This window comes from Fringilla coelebs (genome assembly GCF_963513975.1).
Source record: "Fringilla coelebs genome assembly, chromosome: 2".
Classification (NCBI taxonomy): Eukaryota; Metazoa; Chordata; class Aves; order Passeriformes; family Fringillidae; genus Fringilla; species Fringilla coelebs.
The window spans coordinates 52,551,062-52,577,130 of NC_140029.1; the positions used below are offsets into that span (position 1 = coordinate 52,551,062).

General features: G+C 36.2%; 1 protein-coding gene across 2 annotated transcripts in view; it reads left to right on the forward strand.

The window, feature by feature from the left end:
* KLHL1 (kelch like family member 1) overlaps positions 1 to 26,069 on the forward strand; it is a gene marked incomplete at both ends in the record, with an annotated part of 182,526 nt that overhangs the window by 45,460 nt on the left and 110,997 nt on the right. The window contains 2 exons of one of the 2 annotated variants that reach the window (XM_084223982.1): positions 12,817 to 12,999; positions 21,252 to 21,388. In XM_084223982.1, coding sequence (XP_084080108.1) covers positions 12,817 to 12,999; positions 21,252 to 21,388 — 320 coding nt within the window. The remainder of the gene's footprint in view (positions 1 to 12,816; positions 13,000 to 21,251; positions 21,389 to 26,069) is intronic. The other variant, XM_084223983.1, reaches the window with a different exon arrangement.

Below are 26,069 nucleotides of genomic sequence, written 5' to 3' on the forward strand. Positions count from 1 at the left end.
TTCTCCAGGAAAGGTCTTAGGGTTTTACAGACTGATCTGTGAAGGAGAGAGTAAAAGTATTTCAGCTACTTCATCTTTCAAGAAAAATTAAGCAAAAGGCAGAGGGGTAGAAAGAAACGCCTTTGCTTTAATGGAAAAAAATCAGAATTCTAAGTTTTGTTTTTATGTTTGTGTCACACTTTGCGTATTAAAAAAAATTAAAATCAGTAATATGGAAAAAAATAACGTGGTTTTTTTCAGTTCTATGAGGTAATCATTAATTATGTCACAAAACTCTGTAGCTTTCTGTGACTGTACATAATAGTGAGGCTTTGACTGGAGGTTTCATAGCTACAAGTTTGCAAATGAAGGGCAGTATTTAATGTGGGTGTATGTGTACTTATCTTTTTATTTGGTTCAGTCTAGCCTATCACTCTTATTGCTTGATTTCAGCCTCTCTAGATAGTAATTTTACAAATACTGCAGTAGACAAAAGCAGTATTAATGGCTAGGTGTTTGTGCTACCATGCATGCATATGAAAAATTCATTAGACCTTTTTTCATATTGATCATAGGATGAAGAACACAGCTTGGGTTTGTGCTGGGTTAATGAGTGGTAGCTATTATGAAATATGTAGAATTTAATTGCTTGTGAGTTAAATTCATAGTGTTGTAGTGATCCTGCAGTGTAGAAACTGAAACCATCAAATTCATTTTAGACAGGATTCACCAAATTGTCAATTTTAATTGATGTTTTCAAGATTAGCAAAAAAATGTACTGACACTTCAAAACAGCAAGGCAAAATCACCTACAATTTATCTCTGTATTTCAGACATATCTTTCTCACTGATTTACAGGTGCTGTGAAATTTGTGAGAGTCACCAAAAGATATATGATACTTGATAGATCTGTAACAAATAGCAGGAAGAGATTGTATGCTGCTTTCCACTGAATGCTGCAAGCTCTATAAAAGCTTGTCTTGCAACAGGACATGGAATCATTCACACAGTGTACTGAAGGGCAGCATGTGCACCCATGTGTGCTGTGATCTCCCACCTCACCGAGTGCAGTACTTAGCTGAACAACAATTTTAATCTGGGGGTTTTAAAGATTCAGCCTCCAGTGGTCTTTGACGTGATTTCCATCACAGTCATGATGTGTTTTAAGATCTGACATGCTACCTATGCTGTGGAATATCAGCACATAATATAGTAGCACAATGAAATTTTATTGAAATGTATCCTAAACTCAATATTCATAAAATACTTGTTTTTCATGCTTTGAATGTCATTGCCATCACTCACATATATAACTTCTGTTTATATAAAGTCCCTATGTCACAAATTAAATGTTGGAAGAAAATGCCTCTTAATAAAAAAGAGATCTGCATCCTTGTATGTATTTGTGCCCACTCTGAAGGAGTAACTGTGCCAGCTAATTTACGTCATTTATCCATATAGATATGGCTATTCATCATGGATAGATAGCTAACACATGTACAAGCATCTCTCTTAGGCATAATGCAGGCCATCCATTCAGAAAATAGGGCACTGTTGCAGAAGGAAGCAAAAGCAACTCTATCTTAGGTATCTCACCAGTAAATCTAGCACTGCTCTTTTATAATCTGAAATTGGATTATTCTGACTAGCATGGAATAGAAGAGAGCTTCTATGTCAGTGGCACTGGCGCTGATTTTATGAAGTTTTAAAGTGGCAGTTCTTGGAGAATTACACACTACTGATAGCAGCTGCTCATGGAATTATAGCCAGAGCTGCTTGAAAGATATGGGAGTTTTCCTCCATAGTATATTAGAAGACTGTCCTGTGTGTAGTGCTGGCTTCATCAGTTTCTGAATGTACAATCTTTAGTGTGTATGTTTGTAAAAATCTCATTCTCTTTGGAAGTATTTGCATAAATGCTGGGTGGTGATACTTAAATGATATAGGAGAACTACTTTGTTGTGTTATGTTTGACCACTTAAGTAAACCACAAAGGCTCAGTGCAGTTTGTTATCTGGAATAAGATGTATTAACAACTGGGCATCAAGGAAACTGAAAGTCTGTGTTTTGTGAGGGTGTGAAGCCTGTGGTTTTGCTAGCACTGCTCAGCTGATAGTGCACAGTGGTACACAATACATTTCCATTAATTTCTTTAGCTATTAAGAAAGGAAAAGGAATTTTTCTCATTTTCACTATGGCACTTGGTTTTCTTCCTCTACTTGTCAGGCATTTAACTGCTCAAGCCAGTAATATTAGCCTCCTGTAAAACAGTCTTTACCCTTTGTCTCAAACTTCCAAGAAGATAACTCCCACTGGGAGGACTTGCACTTCTGTAGGGAATTTGAAGTTAGGTTAAGGTTTGAATTTATGAGTTCTAATAATTCTTTTCATTCAACTTTCAGTTGGTAGAAATGGGGACTCATAAAATACTAGAAAATGTTTAACCAGAGTGTTAAAGAAGTTTTATGGTATCTGTCTGTCTTCATAATGGAGGTGGTATATCCCCATTGTATTAGCAACTGGGTAATTAAAATATGAATAGAATGTGAATGCATTGTGGCTACTTGATGCCTGTGATGGATGCAGGACACTTTCCTCTTTTATTTATTTATTTTTCATAACAGCATAAGAGCCTTGAAGACAATAAATCAGCTTTTGGTGGTTTTTGTTGTTTGTTTTTTGTTTGTTTGGTTTTTTTAATGAGAAGCAAATGGTCTCACAAAGATAAGGGATTTAATTTTTGAAGTGGCACGGTTTTATGTATTTCAACTCAGAGTCAAAATCTTCATCAACTGAACATGGTGAATGAGGGCAATGATTTTGATGGAATTGGGGAAGAATGGAGAAAGAATGCCTATCTAAAGAAGGAACCTTGCTTGCTTCTAAAAGAAGCTTATTCCTGGTCTAAAGCAAAGTTATTTCCTTTCAGCAAGAATTTTGTCTACTGCTATGATAGTAAAAGGAAAGAGGGAAGGAAAGCAGAGCAGCTGGGTGGTACTCTGATGAAGCAGACGTGCTTGAGCCTTGAGCTAGAAACAGAGAAATATTACTGTCAGCAACTTAAGAAAAGTTGGTTGTGCTTGATTTTTCTCCAACAGTGTATGTATTTAAAACCTGAGGTTTCCTTGTAGTTCTTTCTGTATTGTGTTTTCAGGAACAACGGGTTGCCTCCTTTCAGGAAGCAACTTGCCTTTTACTGAACTTCCATTTCACTAAAAGCATGCTTTGGGGAATTTTGCATAGCATGAGCAAAACAATTCTAAAACCTTTTTCAACTGGAAGGGTTATATAAAATGGTAATTTTCTCAGTGATGGAACCATTTCTGCCTGGGCTGTTCTTCACTTTCCCTCTCAGAATATGTAAATTGGAAAGTAAATGTCCCCATTAGTGGTACAGACCTATAACTTTTCAATCATGTAAGTTTATATGCACATAGTATCTGTTTGCAGGGCTTTTTACTTGTAGGCTCTTTGTTTCCTGTATTCTTCATGATTCAAAAAATAAATTCGTACAGCAAAATCCAATATAATAGAAATTTCTGCCAGCAATGTGAATGTGTAAAATATATCAGTATGTGTCCCAGTCATTAAAATGTGACTGTGTGTAGCTAGGAGAACTCTGTTCGAGGTAATCATCAGTTTTCCAGGAACAGCTGGAACAAACTGCTCCCTCTATTTGGGCATGCAAAGCTGAAAAAGCAGTGGATGCAGCATTAGCAGTCCAACCAGCATCTTTTTCTGTTGCATGGCAAGACTATTTAGAGGCAGAATAGGTTGAAGATATGGGGTGGAGGACAGAAAGTGTGATTTGTCAAGGAAGTGTGATGGCTACTAACTTGTGACAGAAGTTTGTAGTGATACCATTATTACTATAGCTGTCAGGTGCATGGCACAACCAGTGTGATGAACCTTAAAAAAGTCAACTTTCCTTCAACAGTTTTCTCTAGATTTTAGAAAGTGCTTGGAACTTGAAATAGAGTTTATAAAATTATAATCTTTGTGTTAAAATGAGTTTCAAAAAGGGTGAGTGGTTTCAGGTATGAATTTTCTACTATGCCATGCTACAGTAAATTGTTGTATTTTTACATGGTGAGAGAACACTATGAGATCTTAGTTACATTTCAAAGACACTGTAAGAAGCAATGAGTAGATTTGAAAAAGTATTTTAAAAAATATTCCTTTCATTGGTGGATATTGTGCAGAACAGAAGAAAACAGAACAAAATATTCAGTGTCTTAGATCCTATCAGGCAGCTCTGCTGTCAAGAAAGAAAAGCATTTAGATTAGTTTTTATTTGTATTTATTGTCATTTAGTCATGATTTAGATATTTTGGATTTTCAGGGGAAAAAAAAAAAAAGTGGGAACATGTGAGAGAAACAGCCCTGCAGATGCCAAGGTTAATGCAGGTGTGGGAGGATGTGCTCCAGGCACTGGAGTTGAGATTCCCCTGCAGTATGTGGTGCAGACCATGGAGGTTCATGATGCAGCAGAGATCCACTTGGAAGACCTCTGGCCAGAGCAGGTGGATGCCTGAAGGAGACTAACTCAGTGGGAAGCCTTCTGGAGCAGGCTCCTGGCTGGACCTGTGGACCCATGGAGAGCAGGACCCACACTGGAGCAGATTTCCTGGTTGGAGTTGTGACCCCATGCTGAAAGTTCTCGAAGGACTGCACCCTATGGAAGGGACCCACACTGGAGCAGGGCAAGAGTGTGACCTTATCACGCTCTACAGCTCCCTGAAAGGTGGCTGTGGTCAGGTGGGGGTTGGTCTCTTTCACCCCGCAGCAAATGACCCGGTACAGAACCAGAGGACACGGTCTCAAGCTGCATCAAGGGAAATATAGGTTGGATATTAGGAAAAAGTTTTTTACAGAAAGGGTGATAAAGTTCTGGAATGATGTGCCCAGGGAGGTGGTGGAATCACCATCCCTGGATATGTTTAAAAAAAGACTGGATGTGGCACTCAGTGCCATGGTTTAGTTGAGGTGTTAGGGCTGGGTTGGACTCGATGATCTTGAAGGTCTCTTCCAACCCAGTGATTCTGTGAATTCTGTGAATTCTGTGTAAGGAGTCCACCCCCTGAGGAGGAAGGAGTAGCAAAGTGTGATGAACTTACTACAACCTCCATTCCCCATCTCCCTGTGATTCTGAGGGGGAAGGTGGAGAAATTGTGAGTGAAGTTGAGCCCAAAAAAAGGGTGTTATTGGGGAAGGTGTTTTAAGATATATGGTTTTTTCCTCATTATACCCCTGCTCTGATTACTAGTAAATTAAATTAATTTCACCAAGTTAATTGTTTTTTGCCTGATGTTGGTGATTTTTGAGTGATCTTTAGAGTCATAAATTAGGTGTCTCAAATGCTTAAAATGAGATCTGAAATTCTGAATAAAAACAAAAACATGTACACATACAAAGCAAACAACCCCCCACCCCCCCCCAAAATGCAAAACTAATCTTAAAAGACCAAATTGAATCGATTATCCTATGTGAAACTGAATTAAGTAATTTCCACAAACTTGCTCTTTACTAAAAGCATACTTAGGGGAATTTTGCATAACTTCAACAAAACAGTTGCTAAAATTTTTTTTGACTGGGAGGGTTATATAAAATGGATATTTTCTCAGTAATGGCACCATTTCTATCTGGGCTATCTTTCATTTTACCTCTCAGAACACATAAATTGGAAAGTAAATATCTCCATTAGTAGCACAGACCTGTAAATTTTCAGTTGGAAACTTCCATATCAGTACTTTTATGTATTATTTCTTCCTGAAGATTCATAAATGAATAAAATTGATAAAAGCTATTCTTATGAGATAAATATTGTGGTATGTCTTTGAAGACAGTTTGTAGTTCTAATGTAAAACAATATCAAAATGAAATTTTTTTAACTTTGTCAAATAAAAGCATTACAATGTGTCATTTTTCTATCTATTGAGGAAAAAAGCCCCATCATCCCCAACCCCCAGCCTCTGACTTAATTTAAAACCACCAAGCCAAAAAACTTCAAATTTTGCATATACTTAATTTTTCTGCAAGTATTTTATTATGATTTTTTTAAAATGTTTTCAAAGTTTGAAATCATTCTATTGATAATTGTTGATGCTCACTCTCAGTCTTTATTTGGAAATTCCATTTTTTGATTATCAGACTAAGCTGTGTTGGACTGCTGAGCCCATTTAGTTGTTCATCCATGGAATCTTAATTGCTGGGAGCTGTAAGTATTGGAGAGAGATGCTGAAAGCAATATTGACAGAAAGTAGAGCACAGTATTGGAAGGAGTACTAGTAGAGGTGAGCAAAAGCTTGTGCTATTTTTAACACTGGGCACTGGACTGTGGAGAAAGAGGAGAGGAAATAGGCAGCTTGAAGTAGTTGTTTAGAAGACTGGAGGATAAAAGATGAAAAAGTATGCAGAGATAAAGGATCAATTGAATACTTGAAGAATGAACAAAATATCCTAACAGTTTAAGTGATTCTTAGGGAATAGGACATGGAACAAACTCATTTCACCAATAAAAGTAATAAAATCTGGATAAAAAATAGGGGAAGGCTGAGGGAAGTTAGAGCATTTTGCGTCAATATTACTGAATTTTGTAAGTAATCACTTTCAGGACACTGAATTTTTTTTTAATTGTTCATTAATAAAATTAATTTTATTTGACATTTTATTTTTACAACAGAAAAGGGCAAAAATAAGACATTTTAAAAAGAACTGAAATGTAAAAAACCCTCAGTATTTCAGGAGGCTATGGAATTTTTATGTGTTGGTTTATCACCACTGGCAATAGAGAGGTCGATGCTTGCAGCTTAGGTTAGGTCATTATCTGGTGAAGGATCATAGGTAAGAAAAAATCTGACTGGGAGTGTTTTGAACTGATTCCCCCTTTCCCTGGAGAGAGTTCTCCATGAAATTCTCCACCATAAGTCCATCCCACAGGCAGAACTTCTTCAAGAGCTGCTGCAAGCAGGTCGCTCTTCCACAGGCTGCAGTCCTTCAGGCGGGGGCTGCTCCAGCATGGGTCCCCCAGAAGGTCACAAGTCCTATGAAAGAAAATCTGCTCCAGCATGGGCTCATCTCTCTGCAGGCTGCAGATCCCTTCCAGTGCCACAGGGCTCCCACAAGTTCACAGCCTCCTTTCAGGCATCCACCTGCTGTGCTCTGGGGCTCCTCCATGGGCAGCAGATGGATCTCTGCATCCCCATGATCCTCCATGGGCTGCAGATGGATCTCTGCATACCCATGATCCTCTATGGGCTGCAGATGGATCTCTGCATCCCCGTGATCCTCCATGGGCAGCAGATGGATCTCTGCATCCCCATGATCCTCCCTGGGCTGCAGATGGATCTCTGCATCCCTGTGATCCTCCATGGGCAGCAGATGGATCTCTGCATCCCCGTGATCCTCCCTGGGCTGCAGGTGGATCTCTGCATCCCCATGATCCTCCATGGGCTGCAGATGGATCTCTGCATCCCCGTGATCCTCCCTGGGCTGCAGGTGGATCTCTGCATCCCCATGATCCTCTATGGGCTGCAGATGGATCTCTGCTTCCCTGTGATCCTCCATGGGCAGCAGATGGATCTCTGCTTCCCTGTGATCCTCCATGGGCAGCAGATGGATCTCTGCTTCCCTGTGATCCTCCATGGGCAGCAGATGGATCTCTGCATCCCCGTGGTCCTCCATGGGCTGCAGGGGCACAGCTGTCTCATCATGGTCTGCACCACGGGCTGCAAGGGGCTCTCAGCTCCAGAGCCTGGAGCACCTTCTCCCCCCTCTTTCTCCACTGACTGCAGGTGTTACTACTGTTTCTGATTTGCCCAGCCTTGGCCAGCAGCATGTCCATCTTAAAGTTGCCTGGAATTGGCTTTGCTGGGCATGGAAGGAATTATAGCAGCTGCTTGCAGAAGCCACCCCTGTACCCCACCCCACCCACACTAACAAAACCCAATACAGCTCCCAAACAAGGGAACTATTTCTTCTCCGTAGAAGCAGTTTGATATGGTACAGCAGTCTTTTCTCATTATGCCTTCTCATGTTTCTGAAGAGCTCCTCAAACAATTTGTCCAGGATCAAACAATGAACAGGTATCTAGTATTTTGTTTCTTGTGTCTGGTGAAACTCTTAAGAGGTACAGAAATATAGAACAGGAGGGGATTCAGCTGCACTTTTGCTGGGCCCACAGATTCCTAAGACTGTACTTTGCCTTATGGTGTTCAAAGAATGAGTTACAAGTATCTTGATTCACAAATTGCCTTTAGGAGGAGATACCATTGTAAAGCATACATTATGCAGGTTTATCTATAGAATGAGTTTATAATATTCACTGGATTTTTTTTTTTAATTTACATATAAAAGTGATCTCTGAAACAGGACCAATACATCTCTGAGCGAATCTGGTAAAATTAAAAAGTCCTATTTGATATTCTGATTATTTTTTTATCTGTACTTCTACCTGCTGAAACTCTGGGCAGAGCCTGTAGTTGCAGGTATGATTGCTGGCAGCAGAATGAAAAGCATAGCATTTGTTCACAAACAGAACTTTAACTTTGCTGTTGCAGTAAGAAATCTTAAAGTCTTTATAAAACTCCCTATTGCCTTTTTGCAAGTGATCATTAATGAGAGCCATGACTTCTGACAGTCCATCTTAGATGGTGCAATTCCACAGGCTATTGATTTTTAAGCATTCAATAAGTAATTTTTAGAGAATGAATTGTGTGAAGATTTTTTTTCACTCTTACATATGGAATACTTCTGGCTTTGCAAGTTTAAATAGCAAAGCAATGTTTCTTTCACTGAAGGACTGGATGTATATTATTTCTTGGCTATGTATTTTGGATATGTACCCAATAATATACACTAAATTAAATTGAACAGGTTCTGGATAAGTTTGTGCATAAGTGAAATCCTGCATAAGTGAAAACTAAAAAAAAAAAAGTTAAATACAAGAGGATTTAATGTTCTAGTAATTATGAAATTATATGACATTTTCTTGTTAAAGAGTTCTTTATTTGGGGCCAGGGCCTTCAGTGGAATGAAGAAAAAAAGTATTCAAATTGAGTATTTAAAATACCTAAATACTCTGTAAAGTTTCCTGCTATACACAGTGATATGAATCTGTTGTGTTCTGCACCTCTATGAATATTATTTCCAGAATGGAAACATTTCTAAATCTAAGCCCCTGTTTACACAGAGAAATGTGGTATAATTTCAAGTCATGTAAATTCTCAATTTCAAATTACTTCTTGTTATTCTTTTGTTCAGCATATGTTTAAATACTGGTTTTACTAATTACTTAACTAGAAAGGTATAGGTAACTCAATCTGTGTGTGAAGTTCCTTTTTCCCCGGCATTTTCTCTTTAAATCCTTGACAACATTACTTTAGCTTAAAGGTTTTCATTTCTCTATTCTTCAAATCAGTGGTTCTTTTCTTGTAAAAGAGGATCATTTTGGAGTCAGATGTTTTTGATTCTCTAGTTTTGGGGGTTTTTTTCTGTTTACATTGTTTTAATATCTGTGATAGCTCAAAGACTGGATTTTTCTCTACACCTTCAGGCTCTTTAATAATATTTAAGAGCAGTTCTTAGCACTGAAAATAGTCTGTACAATTTTGCTGAGGTGGATTTTTTTCCTTTTTTTTTTTTTTTAATCATTATGCAATGTGCACTCTGGTTTGCCATTTCATTTTAAAAAAAGTTTAAGATTATTGGTTATTTGCAATGTTGATAATTTTTGTGAACCTTTTAGTATTCTCATGCTGCAGTCACCCTTCAGTAGCATTGCTGTAATCTTGAAAGGTTTGATTTCCTTATTTCTGTGCTATTAACTACATCATTTAAAGTGTTTTAGGCTGCACAGCTCCCAAATGTTTGAAATTTCCACACTGAGTTCAGGCTTTGCACTTGCCAGCTGAGGAAGATTATTGAAAAAGTCCACCTGGAGTCTGTCCAGTTCACTGATAACAGAATTTTGAGGTACACAAATGCTAAAAAGGGTTTTAAAAGACTTAGGAAATTTTCAGTCAAATGTGTGTTGGAGTTGCTGCTGTATGCGATCACAAAGCCTCTCACTCCATTTGTGGTTTGATTTGCTTGCACTTAAACAAGAGCAATATATGCAAAGACAAAATGTGATTTTCATATTGCTAATTGGCCCTGAGCACCTATGTATGTCTTTCACAAACTGGTAATTGGTAATAAATTGTATTTGCTTTAACTGATTCCTAATTTAACAAGTTGCTATCTGAATTTAAAGCATCGATTATGCAGACAGAGCATTTGTAATGGAACAGAGATATCTCCTGAATAGGATAAGTAGCAGTCTTTTTATCTGGGCTTTCTTAGAAAATAAACAAAAGATTAACTTATTGTCTTCTACCAAGCTTATTGCTTGCTGTTTTTCATGATAATATTTAAAATATGCTTTGGTCGTTGGTGGCTTGCTTTTCAGCAGTAATTTACTGACTTGCTAAGTGAGAGATACACTGAGTTAGTGGGTAGAAAATGTTGCTTATAAATGGCTAGCAGGAAGGAGCAAAATTTGTGGTAAACTTCCTAGCAATTCAAGAACAAAATAGACTAAGCTTATTACAGTGCAGTCTTACTTCACAGCATAAATTCAATGAGGATGCTTCTCTTTTTCTGACCTGGAAAAGACAGCATTTTGAATAGCCAAACAGATTCAGGACTAGTATGCTATCTGTTCAAATTTAAGCTGACCAAGACCTACCTTCTGAACTAACAAACAGTATGAACCCATTATAATCTGCTCATTCCTGTCACTTTCCTTTCTCAGAACTGCTGTTGTCACTTCTAAATTCCCTAGAGGAGAGGAAGAAACATGTCTGTTTAAACCTATCAACCTCATTTATTAGGCATTAATTTATTTCTTGTAAATTACTTGACATTCTAATTCTCCAGCAATAAAACAAAATAAATTTGTGTATGGCTACAAATGTAAAATGGAAAATAAAGAGAAAAAAAAGAGCTGAAATATCTGCCCTCTGCCCATTCTAGTGAGCTTAGCTCTGTCAGTAGAGTTTTGTGGGGAAGCATCAGTTGATGAACCAAAGATGGGAAAATAAATTTGGATTTCTGATCAACATGGTTGGGGTCCAGATTAGATAGGAACACATAAGCAAATTATGTCACTCACAGAATGAAGGTGTTTGTTTTACCCAGGAGGAAAAATATGGCATTCAGTACTTGACAGTATAAGAATATTACCTGTAACAGAATTAAGCAAATGTTTCTTTCTAAATCACCACTTTGTAACTGTTTCTGTTGAGGAATCACAGTTAATAACATTTTTTCAGTTCAGTCCTATAGACAGGCTCAGCCATATTAAAACCTTTGCAGCATAAAAATAAAAATATCAATTAATTTAAACCAACTGATAATTTTTTGCTATCCAACTTAAGGTTACAAAAGTGAATTTACTTATTTTAAATGAATTTTAAGTGAAGTTCACTTTACTTAATTTTAAATCATAACTCATTCTGTTAAGTTAGTACCTGTACGTGGCACAGAATAGGTGGTGGGGGAGTGAGATGCAGAAGTAGCTGTGTTGGTTCCCTGGGAAATTACCTGCACGTCACCTTCAATTACGCAGGATTCCAGCTACTTTAAAGAGTGCTGTGAAGCCTGGTGATTCCTATCACAGAAAGATGGACCAGCCCTTCTTCCTTAAACCTGCTGAGCCCTGTACAGTGACTGTAGGAGACTACACTTTTGTACAAAACATAATTCAGAAGCAAATCCCTAGCATGTCTCAAGAATTTGGTTTTTTAATTATTTTTATTTTATAACTGCATTTCATTCTGATATTTAAGAATTATTATGTTTATGCACTTATCAAAATTTTTCCCAGCACCAGGACTGTAGACTCCATTTTTTAATACCTCTTTCAATATAATTTTTTAAATGTAATACCTACTGAATTCAAACCTTGGGTAAGCAAACTGTTGTATTATTGCTGTAAATTAAAAAATGTTTTTTATGTGCTCCTTAATATTTCTCTTTCAATAGAATATATAAAATGAGATTGTTTTGAATTAATTTATAATATTGTTTCATATGCTGGACTAAGATAAGTTGTCTATTGCTCTTCTATTGATAACGTAAACTCTTTTCCATATATCTATTGAAGAATAAAAAATTAGCTTATTCTGTGAAATCCTTCATATTCAGCACTAAAAGTCCTTCATATCATCTTAAGGCTTTGATCTGAATCAATCTCATTACATTTTTTTAAAAGAAGATGGTATCATTTGTGTTGAGAACTATTTAGAAATTCTAGCATAGTTTCCTGGTTTCCTCAAGGACTACTGCTTCCTGACACTTTGATTTTCCACTGCAACACTGAACTGAGAAACTTCAAACTAGGAATAGATGGCTATATAATGAAAAACAAAACCTTTTTCTCCAGTTAATTTGCTTTTTTTTTTTTTCCCTTTTAAACATAGACATCATTATCTTTGCAGGATAAATGCAGTTTTTATTAATAAATATTTTGGATAAAAATTAGGTATGTAATTTTTCATTGTGAAAATAATCAGGGTTCATTACAAATTAAGTCAATTAGAGTTTTATTTTTCTTTCCCAAGGGTGCAAAATGAATGTGAATTTGAGAAAGTGAACTAGAGTGGGTGCTCACAATGAGTGGAAAGATTGCTTTTTCCATTTCTCTCCCAATGCAGCAAGACTTTTCTATCTTGTACTTCCAGAGATGAGAGACAGGGAAAGAACGCATTGATTTACATGTATCAGATTCCAGAAGCTGTGCTGGAGTCAACATTTGGTCCCATCTTACCAACCTGGAGTTTCTCTTGTTGTTTACAGGCTGTCAGGAGCCAGCCACCCCTTGCCACCCCACTGTGACATGGATTCCTGTAGCTCTGAGGAGTTCTACCAGGCTGTTCACCACGCAGAGCAAACCTTCAGGAAAATGGAGAGCTACTTGAAGCAGCAGCAGCTCTGTGACGTTATCCTGATTGCTGGGGATCGCAAGATACCTGCACACAGGTGGGACACAGGCACAAAACATTGAGATTACAAAAGTTAGTGTTTTGGGTATGTGTATTTCTTAGAACAGTGCTTCCTGTTGCCCCTTATGATTCTTTCCTCTTTCTTTAAATACAAGTGGAAAAGGTGGGTTTGAAGGTTGGGGCTCTGAAGGTCTTTTTTTGTACAGATTTCAAAAGTTCAAGTAGCACTCAACTAGCAAACTGATGGTGAGTTTGACTAACAATTCTCCCTGCTGTGATGTTATTCTTATGTGAAGAGAATGTGAATTTCTGAAATGAGGTGCTGTATAGCTACACTGAACAGCATCATTTCATCATTTCTAGCTTAAGATCCTGATCCCACTATAAGTCTGTTTTACAGAGTGTCTCAGACACTTATAGTAGAATACCTAATACTCTCTTCCCACAACCTGTGCCTTTCAATGAATTAAAAAATTCTTATTTACTTTTAATTGTAATTATTGGGATAAAAATTAAAGTACATTTTAATTTCTAAAATTCTGTAAGATTTTCTGGTATTAAAGCAGCTAGTATTTATGAAGCTATACTTGGTTTTGGATGAAAATTAAACTTAAAATAGGTTTTCGTCATTGAGGTGTTGGTCTCAGAAATAGGTTTTCATTTAATGCATGAAAATAAAAATATGGTCCTAGAGTTTAGATTAAAATAGAGAGAATAATTCAGAATTGCCAGGTGAGCAAGTATTTTTGCATCTGAACTCTGCATAAGGCTGAAAACCAAGGGTAATCTATTCCCTGCTTGTGTCCTGATTTCTCTGGTGAGATACTAAATTCAGAGCAGGATTAAGGTTCCCCAGTAGGAAGTCAGAAAACAGCCAATACATTTCTGAACTCATAAATTAACTTCTTGATGCAGAGGAATACTCTAAGGGCATCCTGGCAACTTGGACCTTACAAAGGTCCTTTTGCCCTGAGTGAATATAGACACAGAGACTTATTCCTGTTAAGCAAAAAAGCTGGATAGTCTATATTCCAACTCCTATAACAGTAAGTAAAAAAAACAAAAACCCATGCAATATACAAGACTGCAGAGCCAAAGTTATTTCCCAAATGTTTAGAAATAAAACCAGACAGAACCTTCATTACTATATTTAAATAATCACGTTTTTTAAATTAGTTTCTTTCATTTCCCCTATTATTTTTAATACAGCTGTTCATGTTTGGATGCATACCTTTTAGTAGTAAATTTAATTTCACATTTGTCATTTCAATTCTAGATGGAAATTCAGTAGATGGAAATCCTTCCTGAACTGAAAACATGCACTAATAAGAAGACTAACCATGAAATAATACCCATAATCCTATTTAGATTTTCTAATAAACCTTTGGATGCCTTTTCATGTAATTTTCTACTGCTCTGTGGTCTGCAGTCAAAATTCCAAATCTCAAATAACTGGAAAAGTTCTGATAGTGTTTATTCAATGTTTGTTTAGACAGGTGTGTCTGGACAAGCATAGTGAGCTGCTTAATTTACAGTAGTCATTACAATCCTAGAAATTACAGATTCAACTCTTCCTGCTCAAAGCAGGGTCAACTGCAAAGTTAGACCATTGAGGTCATACACAGTTAATTTTTAAATATCATCTCTTGTGGATGTTCCTCTCTTAGCCTGTTCCAGTTTTTATTATCCTCACTGTTTTTAGTGATGCAGGATGTGCCATCCAGGCAAATTTGCTTCATGATCTTGGTGAGGCAAACAGGTCTATAGGTATATCTACATCCTTCTTCTTAGGGATTTACATGGAAATTGACTTTTCCAGTCCTTAGAAACCTCCTGCAATTATCATGATCCATTACAGATACCCTTCAGTAACATTGTAGCACTTCTTCCAGTATTACACCTTAAACTTGTCCTCAAAACACAACATAATAATAATTAAAAAAAAAGACTGAGCCAAAAAAAGCTTTTTTGAGCAGTGCACAAAATCTTTCAAAAGTTTTGCATTTGCTTCCAAGGTATTTACAGAAACCCTTCTTTACTATCAAATCTTTTGCTGTCTTCATCTGTGCCTGACATTTGGGCCTCTCTAATTCTGTTTTTTTTTTTACATTGACACAGTGTTTCTATATTTCTCCCAGATCATTCATCTCTGCTTTCATTTTCCATGTACTTCTGTTGTGCATTTGGGAATTAAATATTGTTCAGAGCTATAGTGGCATGATCAGAGTAAATGAAAATTCTTAATCAAGCAATAATCACATGGGTCAACATAAAATTAAGAATATGTGATGTGTTTGCCATCAGTGATTTGCTTGTTTTGAGTGAAGGCAATTTACGTGAATTGCGCTGGTTTTAGATAACTGTGCTTGAAATGCTCTGTTCTACAGCTGCTAAAGAAACATCAAAAATCCTGTGAAGAAAAGAGCTAAAGTCACTGCAAATGATAGATGGGCCTTAATATTTGTGCTGGAGAGTTCATTAAAACTTCCATCTAGGACTGCATAAATGTTAGAACATCTCTAAACTCAGACTGTAGTTTAAGACATTTTGATTAGTAATGCTGCACAAAACAAGATAAGAACTCAATGCTGAAGGTATAACAAAAAAAGAACAAATCTGATATAAGGCTAAAATTTATCTGCCCCTATCCAATTAAAACACACCTATATAACAGAGACTGGATCAAATAAAACAGAAAATTCAATAAAACCAGAAAATGCAAAGAAGATGTAGAAGAGGAGTTATTTCCTCAGCTTACAGTTCTGACTTCCATTGCACTTGTTGAGAAACAGAGAAATCTACTTTTGTTGTTGTTATAATATAGTCAGGTATAGTTGAGTGTATAATGAGAAATATAAGTTTTTTCTTGTTTTCTCTTAATATCAAAAAAAGCATATAGTTTTGTTTTTTTCTTTCTAATACTCAAGAAAAGGATCATGGGGGATGATGCTACCATGGTGGAAAAGCTAGTACAGAGCTATTGGAAAATTACCAATAACATGTGAAACAACAAATACTTTAGTAAGGTTACCCAAATCTTTCTACTAGTATTTGAATGACATGTGAAAATAAATTTAATAAAACCCCTTCAACAAAATGCAGTTAGCATTATCTGTTTCAGTGCTCTGAGTAGTAACAACTTTTTCAGTGCATTTTGAATGCTACTACAGAGAGACAAAGTTAAAAAAGACAGTAGTAGTAAAATGAGGAAAAATTAATGGAGAAAGTTTAGCTGAAAGGCAAGATGAAAGAATAAGGAGCCCGGCAGAAAATGAAAGGAGTGAAAGAAGAAAAAATGCACATTAGTCTGAAGATGCACATTATAGTCTGAAGACCTGTTTTCTGTCACTACTCAGTAACAGATCCACGTGGAAAACACAGACTAAAAGCAGTACAGCAGCTGTATGTTATTTCCAGATACCTGTAAGGTTTTCCATATCATCTGAACTCATCTGAACAGAGTAGTTTAACACAACCCACTGTCTGTGAGTTTAGAAACAATTCATTCAAGTAATATGGTTGGGAAAGAACAACATCAAAAGCAAAAATTCCTGCTATTGGAGGAGCAGCAAGGCAATTTAGATAAGCTTTTAATATTAACCATGACTGATAATCTTGATGTGAGGGTTTGGGTTGCTGGCAAGTTGAATGAGAGTCGTAAGTGCCCCGGCAGCAAATGGCCAACCATGCCCTGGGAAGCACCAGACACAACATCACCAGCCCATCAAGGGGTGATTGCCTCTCTCTGCTCTGTGCTGGTACAGCTTCACCTTGAGTATTGTGTGTAGTTTTAGGAGCCACAATATAAGGACATCACACTGTTGGAGAATGTCCAGAGGAGGGCATCCAAGGTGGTAAAAGGTTTTGAAGGAAAAATGGACAAGTAGAGCAGCTGAGGTCACTGGGCTTGTTCATCCTACAGAAAAGAAGGCTGAGGAATGACCTCATCACAGTCTACAGCTTCCTCAAGGGAAGCAGCGGAGGGGGAGGTGGTTATCTCATCTGTCTGGTGACCAGTGACAGGACCCAAGGAGATGGGATGAAGTCAGGGGAAGTTCAGATTGGATATTAGAAAAAGGTTCTTCAATGGAAGGGTGGTAAGTCACTCCAATAGGCTTCCCAGGAAAGTGGTAAGAGTTCAAGGAGCATCTGACCATGCGCTTAATCACATGGTTTATTTTTGTTTTGGGAGCCCTAAGGGTCTTTTCCAGCTAGAGATATTTTATTACTGTATTAAACCAGAATACTAATGCTATTACTTTATGGACTGGAAAAAGGTGCAGTAGCTGAAATGGACTTCGAAGGGTGAAAGAACCTACTCTTCTACTTTGAAACCATTCTCCCCTGCCCTATCACTACATGACCATAAAAAGAGTACCTCTCCACCTTTCTTAAAGGCTCCTTCAGGTACTGGAAGGCAGCAATTAAGTCATCCCTAACTCGTCTCTTTTCTAGGCTAAAAAAGCCAAATGCCCTCAATCTTTTTCTATGGGAGAGGTGCTCCATCCCCCTAATCGTTTTGGTGGCCACCATTTTCATGACTAACTCAAAGAGATTGATGTCCTTCCTATGCTGTGAATTATACCAGTATTTATTGAATGTGACATTTTATTCCTTTCAGAACTCAGAGCTAAAAATTGCAGCTTTTTAAAAGAAATAATACTTATGAATGCATATATATGAGTCTATAGAGATAATATATGTATATGCATACTTTCACAATGCCATCTGTCAAAAAGTAAATGAAAATTAAAATGTAGTGTGGAAAAATTCTAAATATTACCATTTTTTTTCCCTAGAATCTTTATAAATAAGAGCTGTTTGTATGCAGTTTGCCAGGTGGGGTCTCACCAGAGTAGAGGGGCAGAATCCCCTCCCTCACCCTGCTGGTCACCACTGTTTTGATGCAGCCCAGAACATGTTTGCCTTTCTGGGCTGCTGTGAGTGCACATTCTCATCTGGTAGGATCACCAAGGCAGACTCAGCAGGGCTGCTCTCCATCTGTTCATCCCTCAGCCTGGATTGTTACTGGGGGTTGCCCTAACACAGGGGCAGCACCTTGCGCTTGGTCCAGTCAAACCTCATGAGATCCTTGTGGACCCAGTTCTTGAGAATATTCAGCTCCTATGTGTACTAGCATAATGTAAGTGGAGAAAAAATAGTGTCTTGCCTATGATTTTTTAGTTCAAATGACATCTGATATTCTACTCAGTTGGCAGTAAAATATTGTAAGAGTTTTCTTAAAGATTTTAAGTGATCAAGGTTTGTTTGCTTCTTTTAATTAATAAATTCACCATCAGTGTTGAGGCAACTCTCTATCAAAAGTGTATATGAAAACAGTTGTGAAAGTAGCAAAGAAATATTCTGTAATAAACTAAAATAAAATCTGATATCCTGGGAAAAAAGGTCACAACCCTAATCACTCATATGTGTTACTTATAAAAGAAATCAGAAATTGATCAGGCTGAAATTAGTTGTAAAGAGAAAGAAGTCCCTTAATATGGAAAAAAAATCTTTCTGGGTTCACAGACTCATTTTAAGCCATGAATTACCTCCTATGAGTCTCAAGGATGAAAGAGTTTATTATGTATTCTCACTGCCAGATCCAAAGTTGAAAAGGTGTCATCCTCAGCCACCTGACCTTTCTTGATTAATAGGTCAACAAGTCTTTAAACCAAGATTTAGGGCTGTTTGGAGTCTTCTGAACTACAAAAAGCAGCAGATCATTACAAATTAATTGATCTCTTTGATTTCTCGCTTTTGATCTTCCATCTCAACCCTGGAATACAATAAAGATTTACAAAAGGTGTCACCTCTCAGAATTAAGTGTGATTAGCAAGTTCCCCTTTCTTCAGTTCAACTTGCAGAGCACTTCCCAAGGTAAAAGTTAGTGTCTTGAAAGTTAGTGTCTTTTGGTTATAGTAAGTTGATGAAATAGCTGATTCAGTATTTCTGTTAACTATTGATTAACATAAGACACTTAAAAAAAATCCTGGTTTTTTATCACTATGTTCAAAAGCTTGTCTTGCTTCTGTAGGTGAGCTGCCACATCACAGAACCTTTCTGCTCATTTAAGCCATCTTTGATAGGTGGTATGAACCAGTAGGGATAAACCTCTAAGAAAAATGGGTAATGCAAGTACCTGACATGTATCTTATTTATTTTTCTTTTTTTTCCACTTTGGACTCACTCTTGTGTGTTCTTGTAGACTGAATGCTCCTTTGCAGCTGAAATCCGTTAGATAACATCTTTGACTTTCCTCACAGAACTGTGGAAAATCACACATTTTTTATAGAAGTCTGTGAAGGAGATTTAATCCTTCTGTTATTTATTTTCTGCCCTACCTCTGTTGTTTTTTGGGTTTTTTTGTTTTACATTTGACCATGTATATATACACATTAAGATTATATAATAAGTAACTGTTGAACATAAATCACATGAATTTAAAATACAAGATATTACTGTTTGAAAATATTTTCACTGATCATTAACTGGTGTGTTAAAATTTCTGTTCATTAATTTGTCTTTTTTTTTTTTTTTTTTTTTTATGCAGCCAAGGGTTTTGGCCTTGCTTTTGGCAAGTGATCAAATTGAATATCCATAGCTGAATTTAAATGATGGCTAGTAAATCTGAAGCAACAGCTAATGCAAAATTAAATTAAATTAAATATCCATGAATGAAACGGTCTCAAATTAAAATCTCCATCACATAGCTAAATTATATCTCTGCTGTCTGTGAGAATTATAATCTCATATAAAGTCATCATGTTTTTCCTTTCTGTGATTTTTGTGATGCTTTTATTGAAGCATCTATGAACAATAAAGTCACTTATTTATAAGTGGTCGGAAAAAGTACTAGAAGAAGATTTACAAATATAATAATATATAAATAAGATAGAATAAATAAGCAAACATAGAAGAAAATCTTCCTCAATTATTAAAAAATAGTAAATTAAGAGTTTCTAGTGACAGCACAAAAGTCTATTTCTAAGGTCATGTTTTTTGTAGTCATCCATTGATGTTTAGTCATTAAATAAATAGAAATGTGAACTGTTTATGATTTAGGATGTTTACTTCTAAAATTCATGATTGCTGGAGTTGAGCACAACATGAAAAGTGATAAAGTACTATACCTATTTAGCAATTTCCCATCATTAGAGGCAAAAATCATATATATCTCTTCAATCTGCCCTGCTTGCTGGTAAAATATAGCAGCTTAAAGCACTGTAAAATTATGAAACCAATTCAAGCTGTCATATTTTACTTAGCTATTGGGGTGAGCTAGGAGTGCAAAGGCAATCAATTACCATGGTGGCTGATAAGACTTAACTTGTTTATCTTCACTATTTTTTAAAAAATAATTTGCCCTGAACAAACTAGCTAACAATATACAAAAGGCTAATTGTTTTTCTCTTGGTTTCCAAGTTCTCCAGTTGTGATTGTAGTGTCTTTTATTAATATGTTTGTTTATCATGTTTTCAAATTAATCCAGAAATGTGACCTGTATGGAAGCACATGGTATACTATTTATAGCTGTACCACATTTCTATCTCAAGATCATCTGTAAATATTCAGTCCTAACAAGATCAAAATTTCACTGTAGATGGTATTTGGAAGAACACCTTAACATAAAGCCCCAGTAATTACAGTTGTACCTGATACTGCTGTGGCATTGATTTCTCTATATCAGATCCCTAAACAGCAAGCTATGAATATTTTGTAGGTATTTTCAAAATATTTTCAAAATATTTTCCTTCGACATGCTTTTTAACAAAAACATTATATTACACAGTGATTTTATTACATATTTTTAGTGAGTAGCATGTTAAGTACTAACAGTTTAGTAGATTATATTTAGTGGGTTTATAGATTGTCTAAAGTCACATGCTATTATTAAAGTTTATAACAAATAAGCCTTTAGGAACAAAGAAGAGTACCTCTGGATTATGAAATGCCTGTCATGAAGTTGATGATTTGATCCTGAGAGATTATCTTGTTAACAGTTGGGACATCTGCATGATTGGAACATTATCAGAAAGACTGAGTGCTAATTTCTGTGTCTGTTTTATAGTCATATGCTAAAGTACCACTTGGTTCATATCACAGGAGGAAAAACCAAATTAGAATTAAATGCCATTCTGTGTTTTGGTGCCAATGTGCATTAATAATATATTCCTCTTAATAATTTTTAATTATTATTAAAAGAATATTTAAAGAAGTTTAGAAATATGTGACATTTCTAATAAATATATCCCAGCAACTTATGCCACTTTCTTACTTTTTCTGCAGACTTGTCCTCAGTTCTGTCTCTGACTACTTTGCTGCCATGTTTACAAGCGATGTTTGTGAAGCCAAGCAAGAAGAGATCAAAATGGAAGGCATAGACCCCAATGCTCTGTGGGACCTTGTTCAGTTTGCATATACAGGTATTGTGGTGCACACATTACATATACTTCCTACAGAGGCAGATGATGATATTTTTGTTTGCTACATTCCAATCAATTGTATTTTTGTATAAATATTTTTTTTTAAAACATAATCACCCAAAATATTTATTTACCATTTCTAGGATGGATTCAGATTATTATCTCTTATCTCCAAACTGTTCAATATTTCAGACTTGTCAGGTTCAATAGGACAGTCAAGAAAATTATATCTTTTTCTTGTTTTTCAAATACTTAAAAGGAGTGCCTCATACCCTCATATCTCAAATTATGTAAGATTACTGAAGGAACAGTTGTATTTTTTGAAGAATAATCCTGTGTTGCTTTTTAAATCAAATCTCAGTTTAAATAATTGCATAAATCTTTAAAAATTTGAAAGGAAAATATATGAAGTTTGAATAAGAAAATGTTTTAAAAGGTTTTATTATGAGCCAGATGTTTTCACTTTCATTTCCTTTCATATGTTTTGAAGTGTAAACTTATGAATAGCTCACAATTCAGAGTTAATAACTCAAAGCTCTCTTCTGAATAGTTTTTATATTTTTATGCGTTATAGATTTGGGATTTATACTTAAGCAACTTGTTATGCACATTGTAACTGAAGTGCATTAAACTGAAAGAAAGAATGCTAATATTACAAAATAAGGTAATTAAAAGAGTGGAACTGCCTATAAGAGTTGCCTTGAATCACATAAGTATAAAATAGATACTGTTTTATATTTGTTTCCTAAAAGACTTCCTTATATTGTTTAAATTAACCATATTTTATCATGATGATTCTATTGTATATTCTATTCTATGTATATTGTATATTTGATTTAGATTCAGTTTTAAATGGATAACCCAAACCTTGCAGTTTTAACCTGCTTTAAATATGCATATAATATTTTAATCACAAGTTGCTGTTCGCTTTGATGTATTTAATCAGGATATGTTCTGGGTTTTTATGACATAACAGCTTTACCATCTTAATCAAAAACAGAAACGGCAAATAAGCATAATTTAAGCTAAAAATACTCTTTTTGAGAATAATGTCTGAGAAAGAAATGTTCTAGGAATGTAAGACTGTGATTTATGTAGTACTCTTCATGTTAAAAGGGTAATGCCTACTCCCTTCAGCTGTGGCTTTGCCACTCAGGAATGTGCATCATCTGAAGGCTTTCAAGCTAGGGATCCATGAAATGAAATAGTTCAATAAGAAGGATACAATCTGATTCCTTGGTGAATAAATGGCACAGGAATACTGGGGCAAAATCAAGAATACCTTGGCACAGAGCAGCAAAAAGACTACAGGTAGTGTTAAATCATTTTGTAGGAGGGAGGTTAAAGATAGAGGTAAGAGAAGGGACAGTGTTGTTCCCCTGGAAAGAAAAATGTGGAAATCCTAAAGTACTGTATTGTTCTTTTGCCTCAGTTTTCACTAAAATATATCACCCGGAACGATGCAAAGCGTTGTTACTGACAAGAGCAAGAGATAGCATGTAAGTGTAGATTAAGGAAAGAAGGAGATTCAGAAGGAAGGGGGGAAAAATATAAACATTTTCAAGATGAATTAAGCTATCTAAGAACTTTATGGTTATCTGTGAGAACTTTAGAGACTAGATGAAGCAATGAAAAAGTAGAAGAAGCAAACTTCTGCTTAACAAAAGTGTTTAAAATTTTCAGCTCCTTTATGCTCCTTGATTCTCTATGCTATGTGATGTACTCTGTTTATTATATGAGATGACATAAAAGTTTCTTGTAAAATGTTTCTTTTTGGTGTAAGGTAAATAAGGGCCAGATTTCACAAATGGATGAAAAGAGAACTCCACAGCCAATATAATTTGCATGTTTTCTAATTTGCCTCATGAATTTGCATCTGTAATATTCATTCATTTAAACAGTCACACATCCAAACTGCTTCAGAACTGGCAACATTATGTATTATTGTAACATCACCCTGAAGAATTAGAAACTTAAGATGATAACCAAGATCTCTAATGTCTTTCATTTGAAGTGATAATACACCATTACTCTTTTTTTCTAACTCATTCTGGAGACCAAATAAGACTTTAAAATGCCTGAAGTTTACACTTGCAAGTTTCACAAATACTTAATGACAATAGAAGAGTGATGAGGGTCAGGAAACGTGAGCCAATTTTACATGCTGAAAGATTAAATATATTGGATGCCATAGATCATTCTGGTTTTGATTACTCTGTCTTGCATTTCTCTTCCATCAGGTTCTTTGTCCTGATTTATTCTTATTTATCCTTATTTATTCTTAGCTTGTATCCTTAGCTACTGGAGTTTGTGTGGGATTATTTCTCTGTTCCTTTTCTCTGCATCAGATATCTTAGCAGACACGTAACTGTCCTAGCTACAATTATGCTAATAAATTAAATAATGCTGGGAAGGTTTACAGGCACTGGAACACAATTGTCTCTATCGATGCTGGAAGTTTTAGCCAAATCCAAATAGCAGTCTCTCTAACAAATGGTGGGTATACCTTGGATACACAGCTCATCAGTAATATGGCCAAACTTGCACGAAGTGTGAGGGCATTCAAAAGTGCTATGAAGAATTCAGTGATAACACATGTGATTTGTGAATTCCTAGAAAATAGTCCCAAACTTATTCAGTTTATTGAAATGAAATACAATCTAAGCTTCTCAGTTAATCACTCTTCTTTCCCTTGACTTTGTCAAAGCAAAACCATAATTTTTTCCCATTTTGTGTCCATCATCTCTTATGATTTATCTAGATTCATAGTTTTTTATCTCCTTTCTTGAACTCTGATTACTTATTTACCACCAGTCTAGCTCATGTCCCCTTTCCTGTTGAGTCAGTTCACTTCACTTGTGCTGCATGGATGTGGACAAGTCAAAATTTAAGAAAATAGCCACTGTTTCAATACCCAGAAGCACAGAAGCCAACAGAAATTCCCTTTCAGACTTTTGATCTCTAATCAGGAGCATACACCTGTCTAGATTTAGGCAGAATATCTGGAGAATCTGGCTCCCAAATTCCAATTACTGATTGCACCATGTGTGAAAAAGTTTTCAGCAACTCAGGTCTGTAACCAGTTTAGCTCTTTATTGTTTTGCATCAGGAATAGAAAACAATCTTGACAAATGGGCAGTTATTTACTCCTATTTTATTTTTCCTGTCACTACGTTCTTAACTCAAAGAGGCTTAAAAAGAAAATCACTGATAGTTGCTGCTATTATAGAGAAGGTTTTCCCTGGGGACACCTGAACAAATCAGAAAAAATACAGCTGAACATGTACTTGTTTGCAAAAATGTAGACGTTAAGAATATTACAGTGCAAATATGTTTAGATGTGATTTAAAAGATGGAACCATTTCTACATCTTACTATCTGTAATTCAGTCAAGTTTATATTTTTTTATAATCTAGTGAAATTATTGCATTTTTACCTGTGAATCATACATATTAAACAGGAGGTTAAGAAGGATAAAATATATGTGTCTATGATGAGCATTATTATAGGCGAAGATATCATAAACTGATACCAGACCCTCCACCAATATAATCTAATATGGTTGCAAAATATCAGAATTAAAGTTCATCAAAAAGGAGATTTTGTACACCAGACAAATAAGGAAGAATCGTCCTGGGGTGCACCAGCCACAGCATCACCAGCCGAGCACGGGAGGGGATTGTCCTTCTCTGCTCTGCACTGGGGTGGCCTCGCCTTGAGTCCTGTGTGTGGTTTTGGGCACCACAATATTAAGAGAGACATTAAATTATGAGAGAGTGTTCAAAGGAGGGCCACAAGATTTGTGAAGGGGCTTGAGGAGCAGCTGAGTTCACTTGGTCTGTTCAGCCTTGAGAAGACTGAGGGAAGACTGCATTGCAGTCTGCAACTTCCTCATGGGAGGAAGAGGAGGGGCAGGCACTGATCTCTTCTCTGTGGTGGCCAGTACAGAACCCAAGGGAATGGGCAACAGCTGTCTCAGGGGACATTCAGGCTGAATATTAGAAAAAAGTTCTTCACTCAGGGCACTGGAAGAGGCTCCCCAGGGAAGTGGCCACAGCATCAAGACTGACAGAGTTCAAGAAACATTTGGACAGTGCACTCAAAGCACATGGTGTGACTTGGGGTTGGTCTTGTGCAGGGCTTAGAGCTGAACTCAATGATCCCTGAGGATCCCGTCCAACTCAGCTTATTCTGTGATTCTGTGGTTCTGTACACAAATAGTTTTCTAAATAATTGGCAAAGTAGAATTACACGGTGACCAGGAGAGCATTAAGTCTTGTACAGCCTTGATTAGAGAACTCCTGAGTGGAGGCACCTGCCAATCTAAGAGTACTAACAGGAAGACAGAAAATTAGACAACCAAAAGTACTGATTTAAAGATGATAAAGGGTGTTGAAGTTTCTGTGGAGATTCAATGTGAATAATTATGTAATTTTAAAGTTATGTGATTGATGTACCTGTAAAGCAGAATTTGATTAAAGCTGAAAAAATTGGCATGTGTTAAAATATATTCTATAAACTCTGTGTTAGGCCAGTCTTGGGGTTCTGGAAGTGTTTTGGGATTTATTTTTATATATATATTTAACTTACATATTTTGTAAACAAATTAATAATGTAGTGACTACATATTGTTTTATCTGAAATATGCACAAAATTTTCTAATGACATAGCTACATTATAA